Genomic DNA, 16,893 nt, shown 5'->3' with positions numbered 1-16,893 from the left:
GGATCCCAGTGTTTCCCTTCTCCACTGCTCTGCCAGATGGCAGCTCTGTTTCCTACAAGGAAACAGTTAAAGACCATTGAGATTTCGTGAACGGAGTGCTTGGGAAGGAAGTAGGCGAAGCTGTGTGATAAGGTGTGAGGAATACAGGCATCCACCAGTCAGGGCAGAACCCCAGTGTCAGGACAGTAGATGGAGTGTGGACTCTGGAATCCGGAATTTCTGGTGTTTTGTTGCATGAGCCATGTGACCAAATTTAGCAAATGTCCTCGTCTCTCTTGTTCGGTATCAGGAATTCAGTGCTGCTAACAGTGAACCCCAGGGATGTGAGGATGAGCTGACTTCATGCCAAGAATGTGCTCGGCACATCAGACATGCTCAATAAACATTGGTCCTCCATGGTGCTGCTTTCTGAAGGCAGCGGGAGAAGACAGCTGGTCTTGGGGACATGGGTGCCTTCAGAGTGCACCTCCTGCATTTCAGTACCTGGTCCACATGTCACCTTTTCAGTTAGGCCTTCCCTAACCATCCATATGAACAGCTCATCTTCCCCGCCTCAGCCTGGTCTGCGCCTTTTCTTTCCTACTTGATTCTTCTCTGCTTAACGTATTGTATTCTGTGTGATCGACTCTGTGTTTTTAGAGAAGGCCATGGCAACCCACTCCAGTACTCTTGCCTGGAAAATCCCATGGACGGAGGAGCCTGGTAGGCTGCAGTCCATGGGGTCTTGAAGACTTGGACATGACTGAGCGACTTCACTTTCACTTTTCACTTTCATGCATTGGAGAAGGAAATGGCAACCCACTCCAGTGTTCTTGCCTGGAGCATCCCAGGGACGCGGGAGCCTGGTGGGCTGCCGTCTGTGGGGTCGCACAGAGTCGGACACGACTGACGTGACTTCGCAGCGCAGCAGCACTCTGTTTTACTTGTCTGTTGGCTGTTTTTCCTTCCATGTGAGTTCTAGGAGGAGAGGAATGATTGTGTTATCCACTGTTATGTTCTTGGTGCCTGTAACAGTGGGAGATATATATTCTGTGTTTTACCTATAATTGTATTTTTAGTGCCCAGCATACTGCCTGTCATATACTGGTGAGAGAACAAATAAATAGTTGAGCAAAGTAAATGAGATGTATTGATTTAGGGTTTCTTACAGTATTAGTGTCTGACTCATATAGGATTTCTTTATACAAGCTCCCTTCGTTGTTAAAATATTCTGTAATAATTTATATTGTCATCTTAGGAAAAAAATTACTGAAATGTACAAGCTAAATGTTTGTGTTTTTCTGAGGCAGTCAGCAGGCAAGAAGCCTCTCTGTGGGTGCATAGATGATGGGAGGGATCATGTTCCATCCACCAGGCCAAAGCTTTCAGAGATGTGACCCCAATGTGCCAGAGTCCCACTCCAGGATTTTTCTTGTCTCTTGGGAAAGCCAGGCCACAGTCAGCATGAGAATTAGATCAATGAAGCTTGTCCTTGATGAGCTGCAAGCTTCCAGGCTCTAGAGTTGGCCTGTGAAAGGATTTTCCTTCCCTCAGGAAGGAAAGGCATAAGGACTTTTGCCAGAGTGGGGACTTACTAAGTGGCATGTTTCTGGAGACCAAACCCAATCCCTCTCAGGATCTGATAGTCCCCCAGGGACTGTCTCTCTCAAGCCTCAGGGCCCAAATTTGCAACATGGTGCCAGAAGGGTTATACAATGTTAGGAGGACGAGGGAGATTAGATTAGAGGGTCCAGTCAAGACCCAAGAGCATACAGGATGGACTTTTCTGGATGCATGAGCTGATGAAATCTAGGAGCAGGAGCCTACAAGATGAACCTGTGGTTCTCCACACTCGGGCAGAGAACTAGCAAATGTGCTGGTGGAGCCCACTGGAGCATTGACGTGGAAATGTTGTATCTGACAGGGAGGTTATGTCTGTTTTTCTATCATAGCACAGGCTCTGTTTGAAAGTTAGTTGCATGGGATGCAATGCTCAGAGGCCTCCATCACACTCTCAGACTCAGCTGCTTCTCCACTTTCTTTTGCAGCATGGGCTACTGCATTCTTTTTGTGCACGGACTGAGCAAGCTGTGTGCGTGGCTGAATCGTTGTGGTGCCACCACCCTGAGTGTGTCCACGGTGCTGCTACTGCTGCTTTTCTCCTGGAAAACCGTGAAACAGAATGAAATTTGGCTATCGAGAGAGGCCCTATTCAGGTATGACTAGAGGGATAAAAGTGAATCTCTTCCCGTTATTTCTTTGCTTATGTATTTGTTTCCAAACAAATCAGGTGACATGGATCTGGTGATATTTACGACTCCAGAAGTGTTTTTCAGTGAAGTTATAAATGGAAGATGTCCTTTTATTTTGGGTTTTAACTTCAGCTTTTTAAAATAGTATATTAGGTTTTATGGGAGCTCATTCTAAGTGAATTGATGAAATAAGGATCACCGGAAACTTTGGGGGGAGTCTGTGAATTGAGATGGAAAGTCTTAATGATAAGCTGGGCTGTAAAATCAGCTATAAACAAAATGAAACAATAAGTCTAATTCCATTGTTCAGCTGAGTGAATGGGAAAGGTGAGTACACAGCAAGAAGGGAGAGAAATGCAGTACATTTTCTTTAAAATGTTTCAGAACATTAAGTCATGATCTGTGATCTAGTTGCTTTATTTTGGAACATTAATTGTGAACAGGAAATGGTTTCTCATCTCCTGGTAAGTTTTTATATGGTGTAGAAGCTGTTTCAGAATATAGTGAAGTGTTAGTCACTCAGTCGTGTCTGCCTCTTTACAACCATTGACTATTGCCATTGACTGTAGCCTGCCAACCTCCTCTGTTCAAGAGATTCTCCAGGCAAGAATATTGGAGTGGGTAGCCATTCCCTTTTCCAGGGGATCTTCCCAACCCAGGGACTGAACCCAGGTCTCCTGCAATGCAGGCAGATTCTTTACCATCTGAGCCACGAATATAACAATGTCCTAAATGTCTAAAGTATAAACATCCTTTGGGTCACTCATCATGCTGTGTTTCTGGACTTGATTTGTCTCATTGATGCCACAGCCCAGGCAACCTTTCCTGGGCTCCTGGCTCAGCCACACCTGACCTCCCATGAGTATTTCCCAGTCTCTAGGAGTTCCTAGTTTTTGCCTGCTTCCAGCTTCTGTCCTCACTTGTGGCCCAGTTGGCCAGTTCAGTCAATGTGCTTTTATTTGGTTCCCTGATCACCTGGTACCCTACACTTATTCTTTGGAGGCAAACGACTGAAAATGTGTAGCAGACTCGTTGTCTGAACAGTCTGTCTTGAGGGGACCTGAATACTTGCAAAGGAATGAATGGAGGGTAAACTTACCCCAGTTTTCTCTCTTCACATCACAGTTCCCAGGAAGATAAAGTCTTCTAACTGAGCCTGAACTTAAGTCATGTGCCTGCCTTTTGTCCCCCATCAGGGCACTGAGATGACAGAACTAGTCAAAGACTCTCCTCTAACTTCCATGGGGGTGATGGGGGGGGAGTTGGCTTCCTCTGAGATAACACAGCAAAAGCAAATTCTCCAGGAAGTCCACTTCAAACAATATATCTGATTTTGCTACTTGGCAGTTTGACTTTTTTAATAGAAAAAAATGTAATTTGGCATGCATGTCTTTATTATTACATGTCATTTATTGTCATTCTCATTCTCATTGTCACCATCATTATTTCCATGGGTACTGTAGGGACCTGTTACTCTGGTTTTTTTTTTTTTTTCCTTTTCTATGAATTGTTTTTCATTTTTAGGCTGCAGAGCCTGTTTTGTTCCTGTCATATCCCAGACTTCAGTGCAGTGCTTACAGATGACAGTGAACTCGTTCCCTCTTACTGCCCAGTGCTGAAGTCTTTTTGTAAACACAAGGGCATGGAAGTTCAGGAATATAACTTCCTCCTGGTTTCTGTTGACTTAATTCATTTTTTCTTTCACTTTCAGTAGTCAGTGATTTTATGAGAAATGTTTAAATGGTTCTGCCCTATGTTAAACTTTCTTGAGTAAAGGTACTAAGAGTGATTGCATTTTATAATGATGTTTACTGCTTAATCAGAGCAACTCTGGGGATGGATTCTGGCAGACAGTGGTTTATCTCAAGGATAACAAGTTAGTGTTCAATCCCTATACAACTGATGCCAGCAGTTTTAAAAAGGGAAAACAAAATAGCAAAATACTCATTGACCTTGCATGCAGAGGCTTCTGGTTTTTTAGATGGGAGCATGTAGGAAGTGAGCAGTTGATTACTAAAACATTCCACATATGTACAGAAAGAAACTTTGTGTCTGAGAGGCCTTTGGTGATCAAATGGAGTTTTGTGTAATATGCAAATCAAAGCTATCAATAGGTTTTAAAAAGCTTTACCTATTATAATTTATATTCTGAGAAAACTTTTAAGAATCTGAGACTTCAAGTTTTTTCTTTTTCCTTCAAGACCAGATGTTTGTATATATTCATCTTTCCTGAGCAATGTTCAAATTAGTTGAACATTTACCAGGAATCTTTGAGTCATGATAGTATTAGTAGTTGGTGTTCCGGAATTAGGCTTTTTGGCTTTGCTCCAAATTCCACTGTTTAATAGCTATATGATCCTGGGTGAGTTACTCAACCACTTCATGCCTTGGTTTCTTTATTTTAAAATTTAGGAATTTGGGATTAACATATATATACTTCTTTATGTGAAACAGATAACCAACAAGGATCTACTGTATAGCACAGGGAACTATTCAATATATTTATTCAATATCTTGTGATAAACCATAATTTATGGTTTCCCTAATGGCTTAGTGGGGAAAGAATCTGAAGCCTGCAATGCAGGAGACACAGGAGATGTGGGTTTGATCCTTGGGTCCGGAAGATCCTCTGGAAAAGGAAATGGCCTGAATCATTTTGCTGTATGTACACCTAAAACTAACACAACATTGTAAATCATCTAAATTCCAATACAGAATTGTAAAGTAAAATTAAAAATAAAGAAAGAAAAGAAAAAATAAATTTCATTTAAAAAGTTTTTACTAAATTTTTAAAATTTAGAATAGTGATAGTGTCTATCTTCTGGTAGGGGCTTCCCAGGTGGCACTAGTGGTAAAGAACCCATCTGCCAATGCAGGAGACGTAAGAGAGGTGGGTGGTTTGATCCCTAGGGAAGATCTCTAAGAAGATCCCTCCAGAGAAGATCCCCTGGAGGAGGGCATGGCAACCCATACCAGTATTCCTGCCTGGAGAAACCCATGGACAGAGGAGCCTGGTGGGCTACAATCCATAGGGTCACAAGGAGTCAGACATGACTGAAGTGACTTAGTACACACGTGCATCTTCTGGTGTATTTATAAGAATAAAAGAGTGTGTTAAAAGATGCCCAGGGCAGTGTGATAAACACTATGTTTATAACACTAAGGTTATTGCTCTGCATTTTGTTCTAGGACATGAGCGAGAAGTGGGTTGGGGGAGAGACTAGAGGAGCCTGAAGTCTGGATGGGAGTCAGACGCATGAGCACATTTTAATATAATGTAGCAGGTGGTAGGATCTTCCCTGGTGGCTCACTGGTAAGAATCCACCTGCCAGTGAGGGAGATATGAGTTCAATCCCTGGGTCAGGAAGATTCCCTGGAGAAGGAAATGGCAGCCCACTCTGGTATTCCTGCCTGAGCAATCCCATGGACAGAGGAGCCTGGCGGGCTACAGTTCATGGGGTTGCAAACAGTTGGACACAACTTAGCAGCTAAACAACAAAGCAGCTGGTAAACAAGAGGAAGGGCAGGACACTGTATAAGTATAGGCAGGTGACTGTAATCAACCCAAGCCTTCAAAGACTGTCCTTTTGTGGGCCTGAGCTCGGTATGGTAGGATGAGGAAAACCTAAAGTAGTTGTAATGGTCAAAACCAAGAGCTGGCCCACTGAGTAAGAACAAGTTCTAGATAAGCTGATGTCCTTACAGAGGTCCTAATTCTGTTTTCTCCTCTGTTCCAAACTGTAAACTCATTGACCATCCCAGGTCATATGGTGTCGAGAGCTCTCTAATTATATGGAGTGGTTTTGCTTGGCAATACTATGATCAACCTTACAGAATATCTTAGGACAGAGCTTTGTGTTAGAGAAAATCCAAATTTCAATCAAGTTCCAGTGTTTCCAGCTAAGGCCTCCTCCCACAAAAAAGATGGCACTGAATGATGTATATTTAGGAGATACCAATGCAAAGTCACCTCACATCTTTGTACATCTATTCTTGAAAACCTGTCACACAAAAGTGTAAGAATCCAATCCTTGTGTCTCACCAAGGGCTCAGAGAGAGAGTAGTTCATCCAAGTCAGACTAGCTGTGAAAAGGAGGAACCAGGATTTGAACCCAAATCTAATGTAAAAGCCAAAGAATGTATATACTTCACCACACCTATATTTTGCTTTATGTTGTCTAACTTAATCTAAGCCCAGTGTAAACAGAGACAGACAGATAGAGCGAGAGACAGAGACAGAATGAGAGAATTTGTAATCATAGTTGCAAGGTACATTTTCTTTAATCTCTTAGAACAGGAAATTATTCTGCTATCTAATCTGAGGAGATAGAAACTCCATACGTCCAGCTGAACTGAGTGATACCCCAGACTCATGTGTGTTTGCAGGAAATTGTACCAAAATAACACAATTTGATTAAATATTTTCTTCCCATCCCCCAAATCTTCAAAATACCTAGAATGACAAAGATAGCATATTTTGTTTTGCATCCAGTTTGGGTTCTCTCTGAATCCCATTCATGAACTGTTTAAATGATCCATGGACCACCCTTAAGAATTTATGGCCTAGATCTTCCTCTCTTTCTGTATAAAACACATTTCTTTTTCTTCCTCTGGAATTGCTGAGCCAGAAAGATAAGCAGATCTCTCAGGGCAGAGAACAGAAACCAGAGATTGGCAGATTCCTTTGCAAAAGCCAGACTATAAATATTTGAGGCTTTGTGGGCCCTCTAGTCTCTTTTGCAGCTACTCTGCTGTTACCTTGGGAAAGAGGCCAAAGACATTTTTGTAAAAGGGTAAACCCATGGATGTGTCTGTCGCCCATTAGGCCGTAGTTTGTTTATCAATGATATAAACATAGTCACAAGTGACATTCTAGTGTACCTAGTACCTTGTGGTACCTTTTAGGTTTATCCAATATTGACCAACTTCAGGAATGATTCTGACCTTGTATTGGCCTTGGTTGAAATGTCTGCTCAAATATTTACTCAGTCTGTAACCTTAGAAAATGGTCTTCACTCTCTGAGCTTCAATTTCCTCAACTACAATATGGGAGGTACAGTATACTACCCATCTGATAGGTTGTTGAAGGGAGGAAAGGAGATAGCCCTTGGAAGTGGATGCTTAGCTCAGCGCTTGATTTAAAATGAGCCTGCATAAGCACTGGCCATCCTGAGTGTGTTGTTGGAAACCTTAGGTTAAATAGGGTCACAATCGAGGAGAACCACAAATTCTTACTTTCCTTTCCTGTTAACCTCTGACTGAATACTACGTGTTTTTTAAAAATGTTTGTTTTCTAATCAGGAGTTTGGAGATAGTTTTCCTGACCTATTGTTCCAGTAATATAAATAAAACAAACGTTCTACAAACTTGGAGAGATACCTGAGAGAAGTGTCTTGATATCTCTGATATTTTTCAAGTCTTCTGCAAATGAGAGGTGTGAGGGAGAAATGTAAAGTGCATGAATACAGTGCATTCAGAGGGAGGCTTTTATTCATAATCCTTGTTGTAGTTATTAATAGGGCTTCCCCCGTGACTCAGTGATAAAGAATTCGCCTGCCAATGCAACGGATGCAGGAGACGCAGGTTCAGTCCCTGGGTTGGGAAGATCCCCTGGAGAAGGAAATGGCAATCTGCTCCAGTATTCTTGCCTGGGAAATCCCATGGAGAGAGAAGCCTGGCAGGCTACAGTCCATGGGATCAAAAAGAGTCAGACACGACTTAGCAAGTAAACAATAGTAGCAACAGCAGTCATTAATAGGGTTTGAGGTCCAGCGCCATAACTTATGAATGCTACATTTCCTTGTGGAGTAAGTATGTGTAAGGCCGCACATTCTGTTAAGACAGCTGGGACGACTGAATCACAGCGTCCAGGTCACAAGCTGAGGAGGCTGGCCTGGGAAGGAGGGGCAACCTGGCCACTCAGAGTGACACGGAAAGTTTTGCCTTTGACTAGTTTATCTTTCTTTTTTCATAAACTGTTCATTGTAAAATGAGAGACTGGAAAAACGAAGCAGGAAAAGATTACGTAGAGAATGTAAAGGTCAAAAACAACAATGGGAAATAACAATGGGAAAAGCAGTATAGTCACAGGACTTTAGTTACTCCACCCACACCCGCTCGCCTGCTACGAATGTTACTACTTCCTACTGCCATCCCTGAACAATGCCCTCATCTTCACAAGGATGTGTTTTCGCAGACTGAACTTGGGTGAAACATAATAGAGCGGCTATGCTAATTGCACAGAGGAAGGATCCATTCCAATAAATATTACAGTTATATCTGTGCTGGAATCAAAGTTATCTTTAAAATCTCCCTGTACCATTCACTGTGTAGTTTTGGAGAGAAAAATCAGACATTTTCTTGTATAAAAATTAAATTTTTAAAAAGCCATCACTATCACTCTGACCTTGGTCCTGCCCTGTGACTAAATATACTTTGGGTAATGTCCATTTGAAATGTTACATTAAAATTCTAGCTTTGTTTGTTAGCTAGTGAGCTGCACTGTGGGGGTGATTGAAGAGACTGATGGTTTCACTGGAGCAGCCAAATGGTAGCATCTGTAAATCTTTTGTTTTGGGTTAGTCATTTTCCAGTGAGAGGATTCCTCCAGTCTCCTCCCTGAGAGTCCAATCCCGGCTGCCAGTGTGCAGGGCTTTGCATGGATACCACAGGGTGAGGAGGATCCACTGTTCAGAATGCATATTGTCACTTAACCTACTTTGGAGGCACATCTCTACTGGCCCTCAGCTGTACCTGTTGTTTCTGAATGCAGGATCTCTCTGATTCAGTTCTCTAGGGAGTAACATGAATGCATGCTAAGTCGCTTCAGTGTCCGACTGTTTGCAACCCCATGTACTGTAGCCCACCAGACTCCCCTGTTCATGGGATTCTCCAGGCAAGAATACTGGAGGGGGTTGCCATGCCCTTCTCCAGGAGTCTTCCCAACTCAGGAATCGAACCCAAGTATCTTATATCTCCTGCATTGGCAAGTAGGTTCTTTACCACTAGCGCCACCTGGGAAGCCCTCTAGAGAGTAAACTTCCTGCCTTTTGCTGGGAAGAGAAAGAATAGTGAAATAAGTCGCTGGGATGTGCAGGGCCAGGGAGAGGTAGCTAGGGCCATGCATTTGACCTCGCCTTAGCAGCTCCTCAGAAGGTGGAGTCTGCGGCTTTCACAGGATGTTGCCCTCGGCTTGGTCTCTAGCTTCACACACTCCCTGTACATTCTGTCCTCTGGAGAGTTCCTCAAGGAGCCGGCCAGTGGATTTTAAGTGGGACAGTCTTTGCTGGTCCTAAGGGGCTGTTAATTTTTTTTTCTTTCATTTATTTGTTTGCCTTTGCACATTTTTCTTTATTTTAAAATTAAAAACAATTTTTATTGGCTTATAACATTAAACAGGGGCTATTTCAACAAAAGCTCAACAAAGGTCACAATACCCTGACATATTTCCCTAACAGCTTTAACACTTTGTATGGAATTTCCCTAGTGTTCTTACCTAGAAGAGGTACTGCGTTTGAAATACAGTTGCCCAGAAACTCGGTTGTCATCGTGTCTCCTTCCTCTCACCCTTAGCCTGTTCCCCTCCCACATTTAACGCTCAGAAGTTCTGGAGTTTTCTTCCCAGAGAGCTGCCAAACCCACCTACCGTTGTCACTTCCCTGCCACCACCTCCTTGCAGGTGAGGGAACAGAGACTCTAGAAGCAAATTCCTTGGGTCAGAATCCCATTCTTGGTTCTGACTACCAGGCTGATCTTGTGCAAGGTGAATTTGTGGTGCAGTTACAAGCGACTTGTATTACCTTCAAAACTTCAGCGTTACCCTCTGGGGCTCCCCAGGTATTTTGTTTTGCCAGTCTGAGCAGACTAATACACTCATGACTTAAGAAATTTTTAACTTTTCTGAGCCAAGCCTCCTTTCCTTACCTCCAACTTGTAGAATATTTATTAATAATTACACCTGCCTTTAAATAAAATTAGCCCTGGCTTAGTACGTGAGAAATGTTTATTTCCAACAAACCTTGGTAGGGAGGCGAGTCTACAGTCATCCTTCTTGTAATGATTTATTTTTATAGATAATCTCAATTTTTTTTTAAAAAAGAGGAAGGCTATAAGTGAAAGAAGTAAGGAAAAAGCTGAGTTAACCTGAGCATGCATGGTTGTCCCCCCAAAGAATCATCTCTCACTACTTCCTGCTCCTCTGCTTCACATGCAGTTAGTGTATATTTCTTGTGCATAATTGTGCACAACCTTCACTGTTTTCCACAGAAGCATGTTTAGTAACTCATAAGGTCCACAAGTTTTGGAAGAGGCTTTGATGGATGCAATGAACATTTCAAATACAGGTTCATAAATCTGTGATTAAAACATGAAAGAAACTGGCAACATTCCTAAGCAGTACTCTTTGTTACTCATTTTTTTTTTTAATTTATTAACTTTTAGGTCTGGAGTTCAAACTCTGCCCCACAATGCCAAGGTTCACTACAACTATGCCAATTTCCTGAAGGACCAGGGTCGGAACAGGGAAGCCATCTACCACTACAGAACGGCCCTCAAGTAAGCTGCAGCTGGGTGTCTATGCTTTTCAGGCCCTTGTATATTTCACTCACCCCTCCCAGTATATAGAGACCTTGTTTCTCTTGACAGTGACCATCTCCCTGGAGGTGGTATAGATCTTGGACTCCAAGTTTTTGGCTCTTTGTTCAAGTCTGTTATAAGTTTACTTTGCTTCTAACTTTCGGTGTTTTCTTATAAAAATTTCCATTGCTACACATGATGTAATGAAGTGACACAGTTAAATACATATATACAGACCTATAGAAATTGGTTATAAAAAATATTCTCGTACATTCATAGGATATTTACACCAATGAATTCTTCCCAGCCTAGGCTTCCCATTATCTGAAAGGATTTATACAGAAGCTTTTGAGAATAGAAGTAAAATACTCTGATCACTGTGTTAAATTAAAAAAAAAAAAAGTGAGAATTCATTTAATTACTCTGTTGGGAATATGTTAATAAGGTATGTATATACATTAGTTCAGTCGCTCAGTCGTACATACAGGTATATATAGTATATTTTTTAATGTTTTAAAATTTTAAACATGAGCAGCCCTGACATTCTCTTTGTACTTATCTACTGGAAGAGAATATACCATGCATGGCTTTAGAGATGATTTTACTGCATGCCTGTTCACTCGTGTCTGACTCTTTTCGACCCCATGGACTGTAGCCCAACAGGCTCCCCTGTCCATGGAATTTTCCAGGCAAGAATCCTGGAGTGGATTGCCATTTCCTCCTGCAGGAGACTGTCCCAACCCAGGAATCGAAACTGTGTCTGTTGCATCTCCTGTGTTGGCAGGCAGATTCTTTACCACACCACCACCTGGGAAGCCCCAGAGATGATTTTAGATTCAGATTTAAGTTCTGCAGTATCAGCAGCCATCTGTATTGCTTTTAGGTACCCAAACTGCAACTCTGATTTTCAAGATGGTCTTTCCCCTCCCCCCCAAAAAGAAGGTCTGCCCTAGAAGATCTCAGATAATAATGTGTTTAACCTGGAAGGAGTGAAGACCTGATAACTAAACACAGCCTCAGAATCTCCCCATGTGAGCTCACAGAAGTGTTTTCAAGAGGTTTCCATGCCTCTACAGTGTGTCCCACATTTGGTTGAATTTTCTGATACTGTTCCACTTTGGGACATGCTCTGCAATATGTGTACCAAACAAAGCATACATTCACTGAAGCACCCTTCTTGGATTGTCTTAAGGTGTAGTTTGAAATTGTCATTCTTAAAGTAACTGACCTAATTTACACCTGTGGCAGATTCATGTCAATGTATGGCAAAACCAATACAGTATTGTAAAGTAAAATAAAATAAAAATTAAAAAAAATAAAGTTATCCTTTTGAATAGTATTCTACATAAGTATATTTGGTCATCAAGCAAAGTCTTTTAGACTTTAGGATTTATTATTTAATATTCAATATGGGAAAAATTTTAAACTATTCACATCGAATTCTCTTTCCCAAAGATTTCAAGAAATATGAGCCCCAGAGGAATAATTGCAACAAAGCTCATTATTGTGAAAAAGAAGTTTTTATTAAGAAATAGAAAGCATTTTGAAAGATTTAATAAGGAATTATATTTTTTTCACTGCAAACCAGTTTATCCAAATGTTTACACTGCTTATCTCTGGTTAGTGAGATTATGGTTTAATTTCTTTATTCTTTCCTTTGTGTTCCAGACGTTTTACAATGAACATGCATTATTTTTGAATTGAGGAAGTGTCATTTTTTTTAAAAAGGCGTGTTCTTTCAAGGGACATTCAAGCCAATAAATTATGTTTTATCTTCAATAATTAATTAGTGTGTCATGATTTCAGGTGGCATTCTTAAAGGGAAGAGAAGAGCAGTAAGTTTGTCTGAAAAATATTGGTGGAAGAGAAATGTACTTGTATCTTTTTAAGTTTTTTTCATTCTAACACACTATTTTATGTCAAATTCAAACAAAAAAATAAGGCAGATCCTAAGGCACAGCTTGGGGCAAAAGTATAAACTAAGCAAAATTCTCCTGCAGCTGATTTTACAGAATCGCAGTAGCTGGTTGGGACTTCCGCCTGTTTCCTATGAAACAATAAAGATAAATGTTTGCTTCAACAACTGTGCTTCAGGAAGAAACATGTCCTTTGAGAAATGTGGTAAAAATCATTAAAGCTAAAAATATACTGCATAGTAATTAGTGCAATAACTCATCCTCTCCCCACCAGGCTGAAAATACTTTTAATTTAAATTATTATTATTTTTGTGTGGATACCTCTGTGTGAATTTTCAGTGGATGTGGTTTTTTTTTTTTTTAAGTAAATTGTCACTCTTTAAGTTAAAAAAAGGAAAATACTACGACTGTTCATCATTTTGATGATTATTTACCCCTGGTGACTGGAAGACTGTCCTTCCTTTGATATAACTCTCTGTGGAGGTTGCAGACTTTGGGGTTCTGCCCTGTCCCAACTGTTTCATGCTGCTGTACCTTTGTTGTCTCTGATGTTTTCCGTATTTGCACACAGCAAGAAAGAGAATAATGAGGGAAATGCAGGATTAAATGTGGTGTTATCTGAAGTCAGTCCCCAAAGTTATTCATTCCTGTTGTAATAACTGTATAGATTCCAAAGACAATGGTGAAATTAGTCATAAAGTTTGTATCTGTACCTATATCTTTTTGGCTGGCTTACAGTTCTCAAAATAACACTATATTAAATTGGTAATTATATATGGCATGAATACTGTGCTTCTTTTAAACTTTATTCTGTTTTTTAAACAATGTAGAAGAACCATTAACTTCATTTTGGTGTACCTCTTTTATGACATTTCTGTATTGCAAGGGAGGTCACCCTTGGATAATGCCACAGCTGAAGTCATAGATTCAGATTAAGACTCGAATCATCAAAGGAAATTGTCAGAACGATTTCCTTAAATCCTCCACAAAGACAGGTATAAGTTCTCCTTTGCTGTGAGGGTGGGTGTCATGTTTATTGGAGTGTTATAAAGGTTGGGATTCTGTACACTGGAAAATCAGAATACTGCTGGTGAAGCTGCCTTTTTCCTTCAAAAGTTTTTGACCATTGATTTACTCTGGAGAAGGCTCCTACCATTTCAACTCATATGATGGGAGTAGAAAGTCCAGAGACCACCCAACCATTAAGCTCTTCCTGTACAAAACCTCTCATGGAATGATTCATTTGGTAAGCCCAAAAGGAGTGAGAGTGGCACTTCCCAAATAAAGTGCAGGTAATACTGTATGTATAGTTGGCCAGTTGCTTCTTGATTAGTTTTAAAAGTCAGTTTAAAGTGAAGAATCATAAAATAAATAATGCACACTCAAATGTTTTATTGTACCCTAAAATTTCACAGGTACCCCCATTTACCAATTCTTTTAATGTCATACCAAGTCTTTTGCTTTGAGTAAGAGTCTGCTGATTAGAATTGGCAAAAAACACATACATAATTCATTTCTGTGGTGATGAGTTTTGATACTTTAAAGTGGACTAAAAATGTAAAGACTGAGACTTCTGATGTTTCTTTTCGAGTCTTTTACAATTATTCTTATATTGAATTCAATAGCAATTTTTGAGCAACTTCCCTTGTTTGAGTTTTTTTAGTTTTCATAGAAATTACAACTCTCTTTTTCACATTTATATTTTATCAGTTTGTAAGATATTTCATTATATCATGAAATTGCAATAAACTGGAATAAATTTGTTAATAAACACAACTGACTCAAGCAGCATAACTTACAGGAACAAAAGGGCCCAGACTTATAGAGAGGGTTTATTAAGAAGTATATATCCCCCAAAATGCTTTACAGACAAGAGAGAACATCTGGAAATCTGATGATACATTTACATGTCTGTTTTAAAAGAGTCTTCATTAGAAGTCTCATGGAAATTATTTTTCATCTTAAGTATAGATTCCCTACAAAAATCAATTACTGATTGGCTAATATGGGCTAGGCATTAAGAACCCTGAAGCTGGCAATGAGAATAGGGTTCACCTTTATTCAGGTGGATCAAAAAAGTCTCTCTGATGTCAGCAGGCATCACTCCATGTTCCTCTAAACATTTGTTCATTTAGATGTCCTCTTCCTTCCAGCCCCTGACAGTAAGCCCCCGCCACACCCAGACTGGCTGATGCATTCCAGGTAGTTGGATATCAGCCACATATAAAAAGGCTGTGATCCTCAGCCACCCAGATAGCTATTTTCTTTTCACAGTTATGGTTTCACATGAAATTCACAGACATAGTCTAAGAAGTCACCCTCCTGTAAGTTATATTGAGTAGGAGATGCATTACTCAAATGTCCCTGACCTGAGGGATCTCGCAAGTGTCTTTGGGTCACCTGGCCCCTTAGAGAAGACTTGTCCACTCCTAATATATCTATTGTTGATCTTTTAAATAGAAAATCTGAAGAGGAGGGAAACTGTTAGTGGTGGGGAGGGGTGTTGAAGTCCCAGACCAGACATAATTAAAAGGAAAGGAATGTGCTTTTAAAACTCTTGTACAAAAGAAATATCCAACTGTTATATAAGTGGCTAACACATGGGAAAGGAGAAACTAAAATTTTTCTGACTGGGATTTTTTTTAATGCATAAAATAGAGACTTGTCATAAGAACATTTCCTACTGCTATCATTCTTTGTATCCCCTTGTATGTAGATAACTGGAAGTCTGCAAAGAGACTCCATGCGATTGTAATAAGTGTATGTGGGGAAAAGGAAATCATAGACAGTGATTACTGAAGAAAGCCATATCATTAGACTGTAAAGAAGTCTATGTCTCATTAACCCACTGTTCATTGATGTCCTGAGTCTATTAATAAGATTATTATAATTCCTTTGAAAAGTGTTGTCTATAAAACTGGTAGAGTTTGAACATTTTTTAAAAATCAAGATTTAATGATTACTTAAAAGCCCTTCTTTACCTAGGCTATTTTTGAATGAGCATTTAAAAATAACCCCCATGACTACAGGTGGCATTAACTACCAGCTGCCATGTATTTCTGGAAAGAATAAAAATTGCGATACCATTTGTTAACCTAGTTTAACAAGTGGAGATGGATTCTTCTGCTAGTGTGTCGTTTTCATTTATAAAAGTCTAAATATGCTTTCCAGTAGGACAATTGAAATTATTTTTGTTCCTTTTTGCTAAAATTATATTCTTACCACGTGTATTTTGTGCTAATTAAGTTTAGCAATTTTATTCATTAAATCCAAGACATTATACATTTCATTTAGAAAGCTAGAATTTTAGTCATATTGTGATCATACTTATGGACTATATTTCCACATGAATGTTCTATAATTTATATTAAAAACCATTTGCTCTCTTTTCTGCCTTAAACCACCATGTCACTTCAAAACCTCACTGTAAAAATAAAAATTAAAAAAAAAAAAAAACACCTCACTGTAGTTCCCCAGGAAACAGAATCCAAGGGAGAGATTAACAAACAGGAAGATCATTAATGCTGGCCAGAGAAACAAGATGGGCAGAGGGAGAAGCTGAGATGCAGTGTACTCCCAGGGGATCAGAGGAGCCCTTAGGGTGCTCGAGAGCTGGGCATCCTCAGAGTTGTCATGAAAGGAATGGAACATTTATACCCTCTTATCAACCAATGACTGGTCTAGGCAGTTCAGTTCCGTTCAGTTCAGTTGCTCAGTCATGTCCGACTCTTTGCTACCCCATGTATTACAGCACGCCAGGTCTCCCTGTCCATCACTGACTGCCGGAGTTTACTCAAATTCATGCCCATCAAGTCGGTGATGCAAGAACCAAAGAATTGGTGCTTTTGAACTGTGGTGTTGGAGAAGACTCTTGAGAGTCCCTTAGACTGCAAGGAGATCCAACCAGTCCATCCTAAAGGAAATCAGTCCTGAATACTAACTGGAAGGACTGATGCTGCAGCTGAAACTCCAGTACTTTGGCCACCTGATACGAAGAACTGACTCATTGGAAAAGACCCTGATGCTAGGAAAGATTGAAGGCGGGAGGAGAAGGGGACGGCAGAGCATGAGATGGTTGGATGGCATCACAGACTCAATGGATATGAGTTTGGGTAGGCTCTGGGAGTTGGTGACTGACAGGGAGGCCTGGTCTGCTGTAGTCCATGGGATCA

General features: G+C 40.4%; 1 protein-coding gene across 1 annotated transcript in view; it reads left to right on the top strand.

Annotated features, from left to right (window-relative positions):
• Positions 1-16,893, top strand: part of LOC120861143 (protein O-mannosyl-transferase TMTC1) — a 302,613-nt gene that overhangs the window by 210,582 nt on the left and 75,138 nt on the right. Inside the window, exons 10-11 of the mRNA XM_040236782.1 lie at positions 2,028-2,195; positions 10,671-10,784. Of these exons, the coding sequence (XP_040092716.1) occupies positions 2,028-2,195; positions 10,671-10,784 (282 nt within the window). The remainder of the gene's footprint in view (positions 1-2,027; positions 2,196-10,670; positions 10,785-16,893) is intronic.

The sequence above is a fragment of the Oryx dammah genome, unplaced genomic scaffold, assembly GCF_014754425.2.
Source record: "Oryx dammah isolate SB20612 unplaced genomic scaffold, SCBI_Odam_1.1 HiC_scaffold_11229, whole genome shotgun sequence".
Lineage (NCBI taxonomy): Eukaryota > Metazoa > Chordata > Mammalia > Artiodactyla > Bovidae > Oryx > Oryx dammah.
The sequence above is the reverse complement of the archived record's forward strand: the minus strand, read 5'-3'. Positions and strand labels throughout refer to the sequence as shown.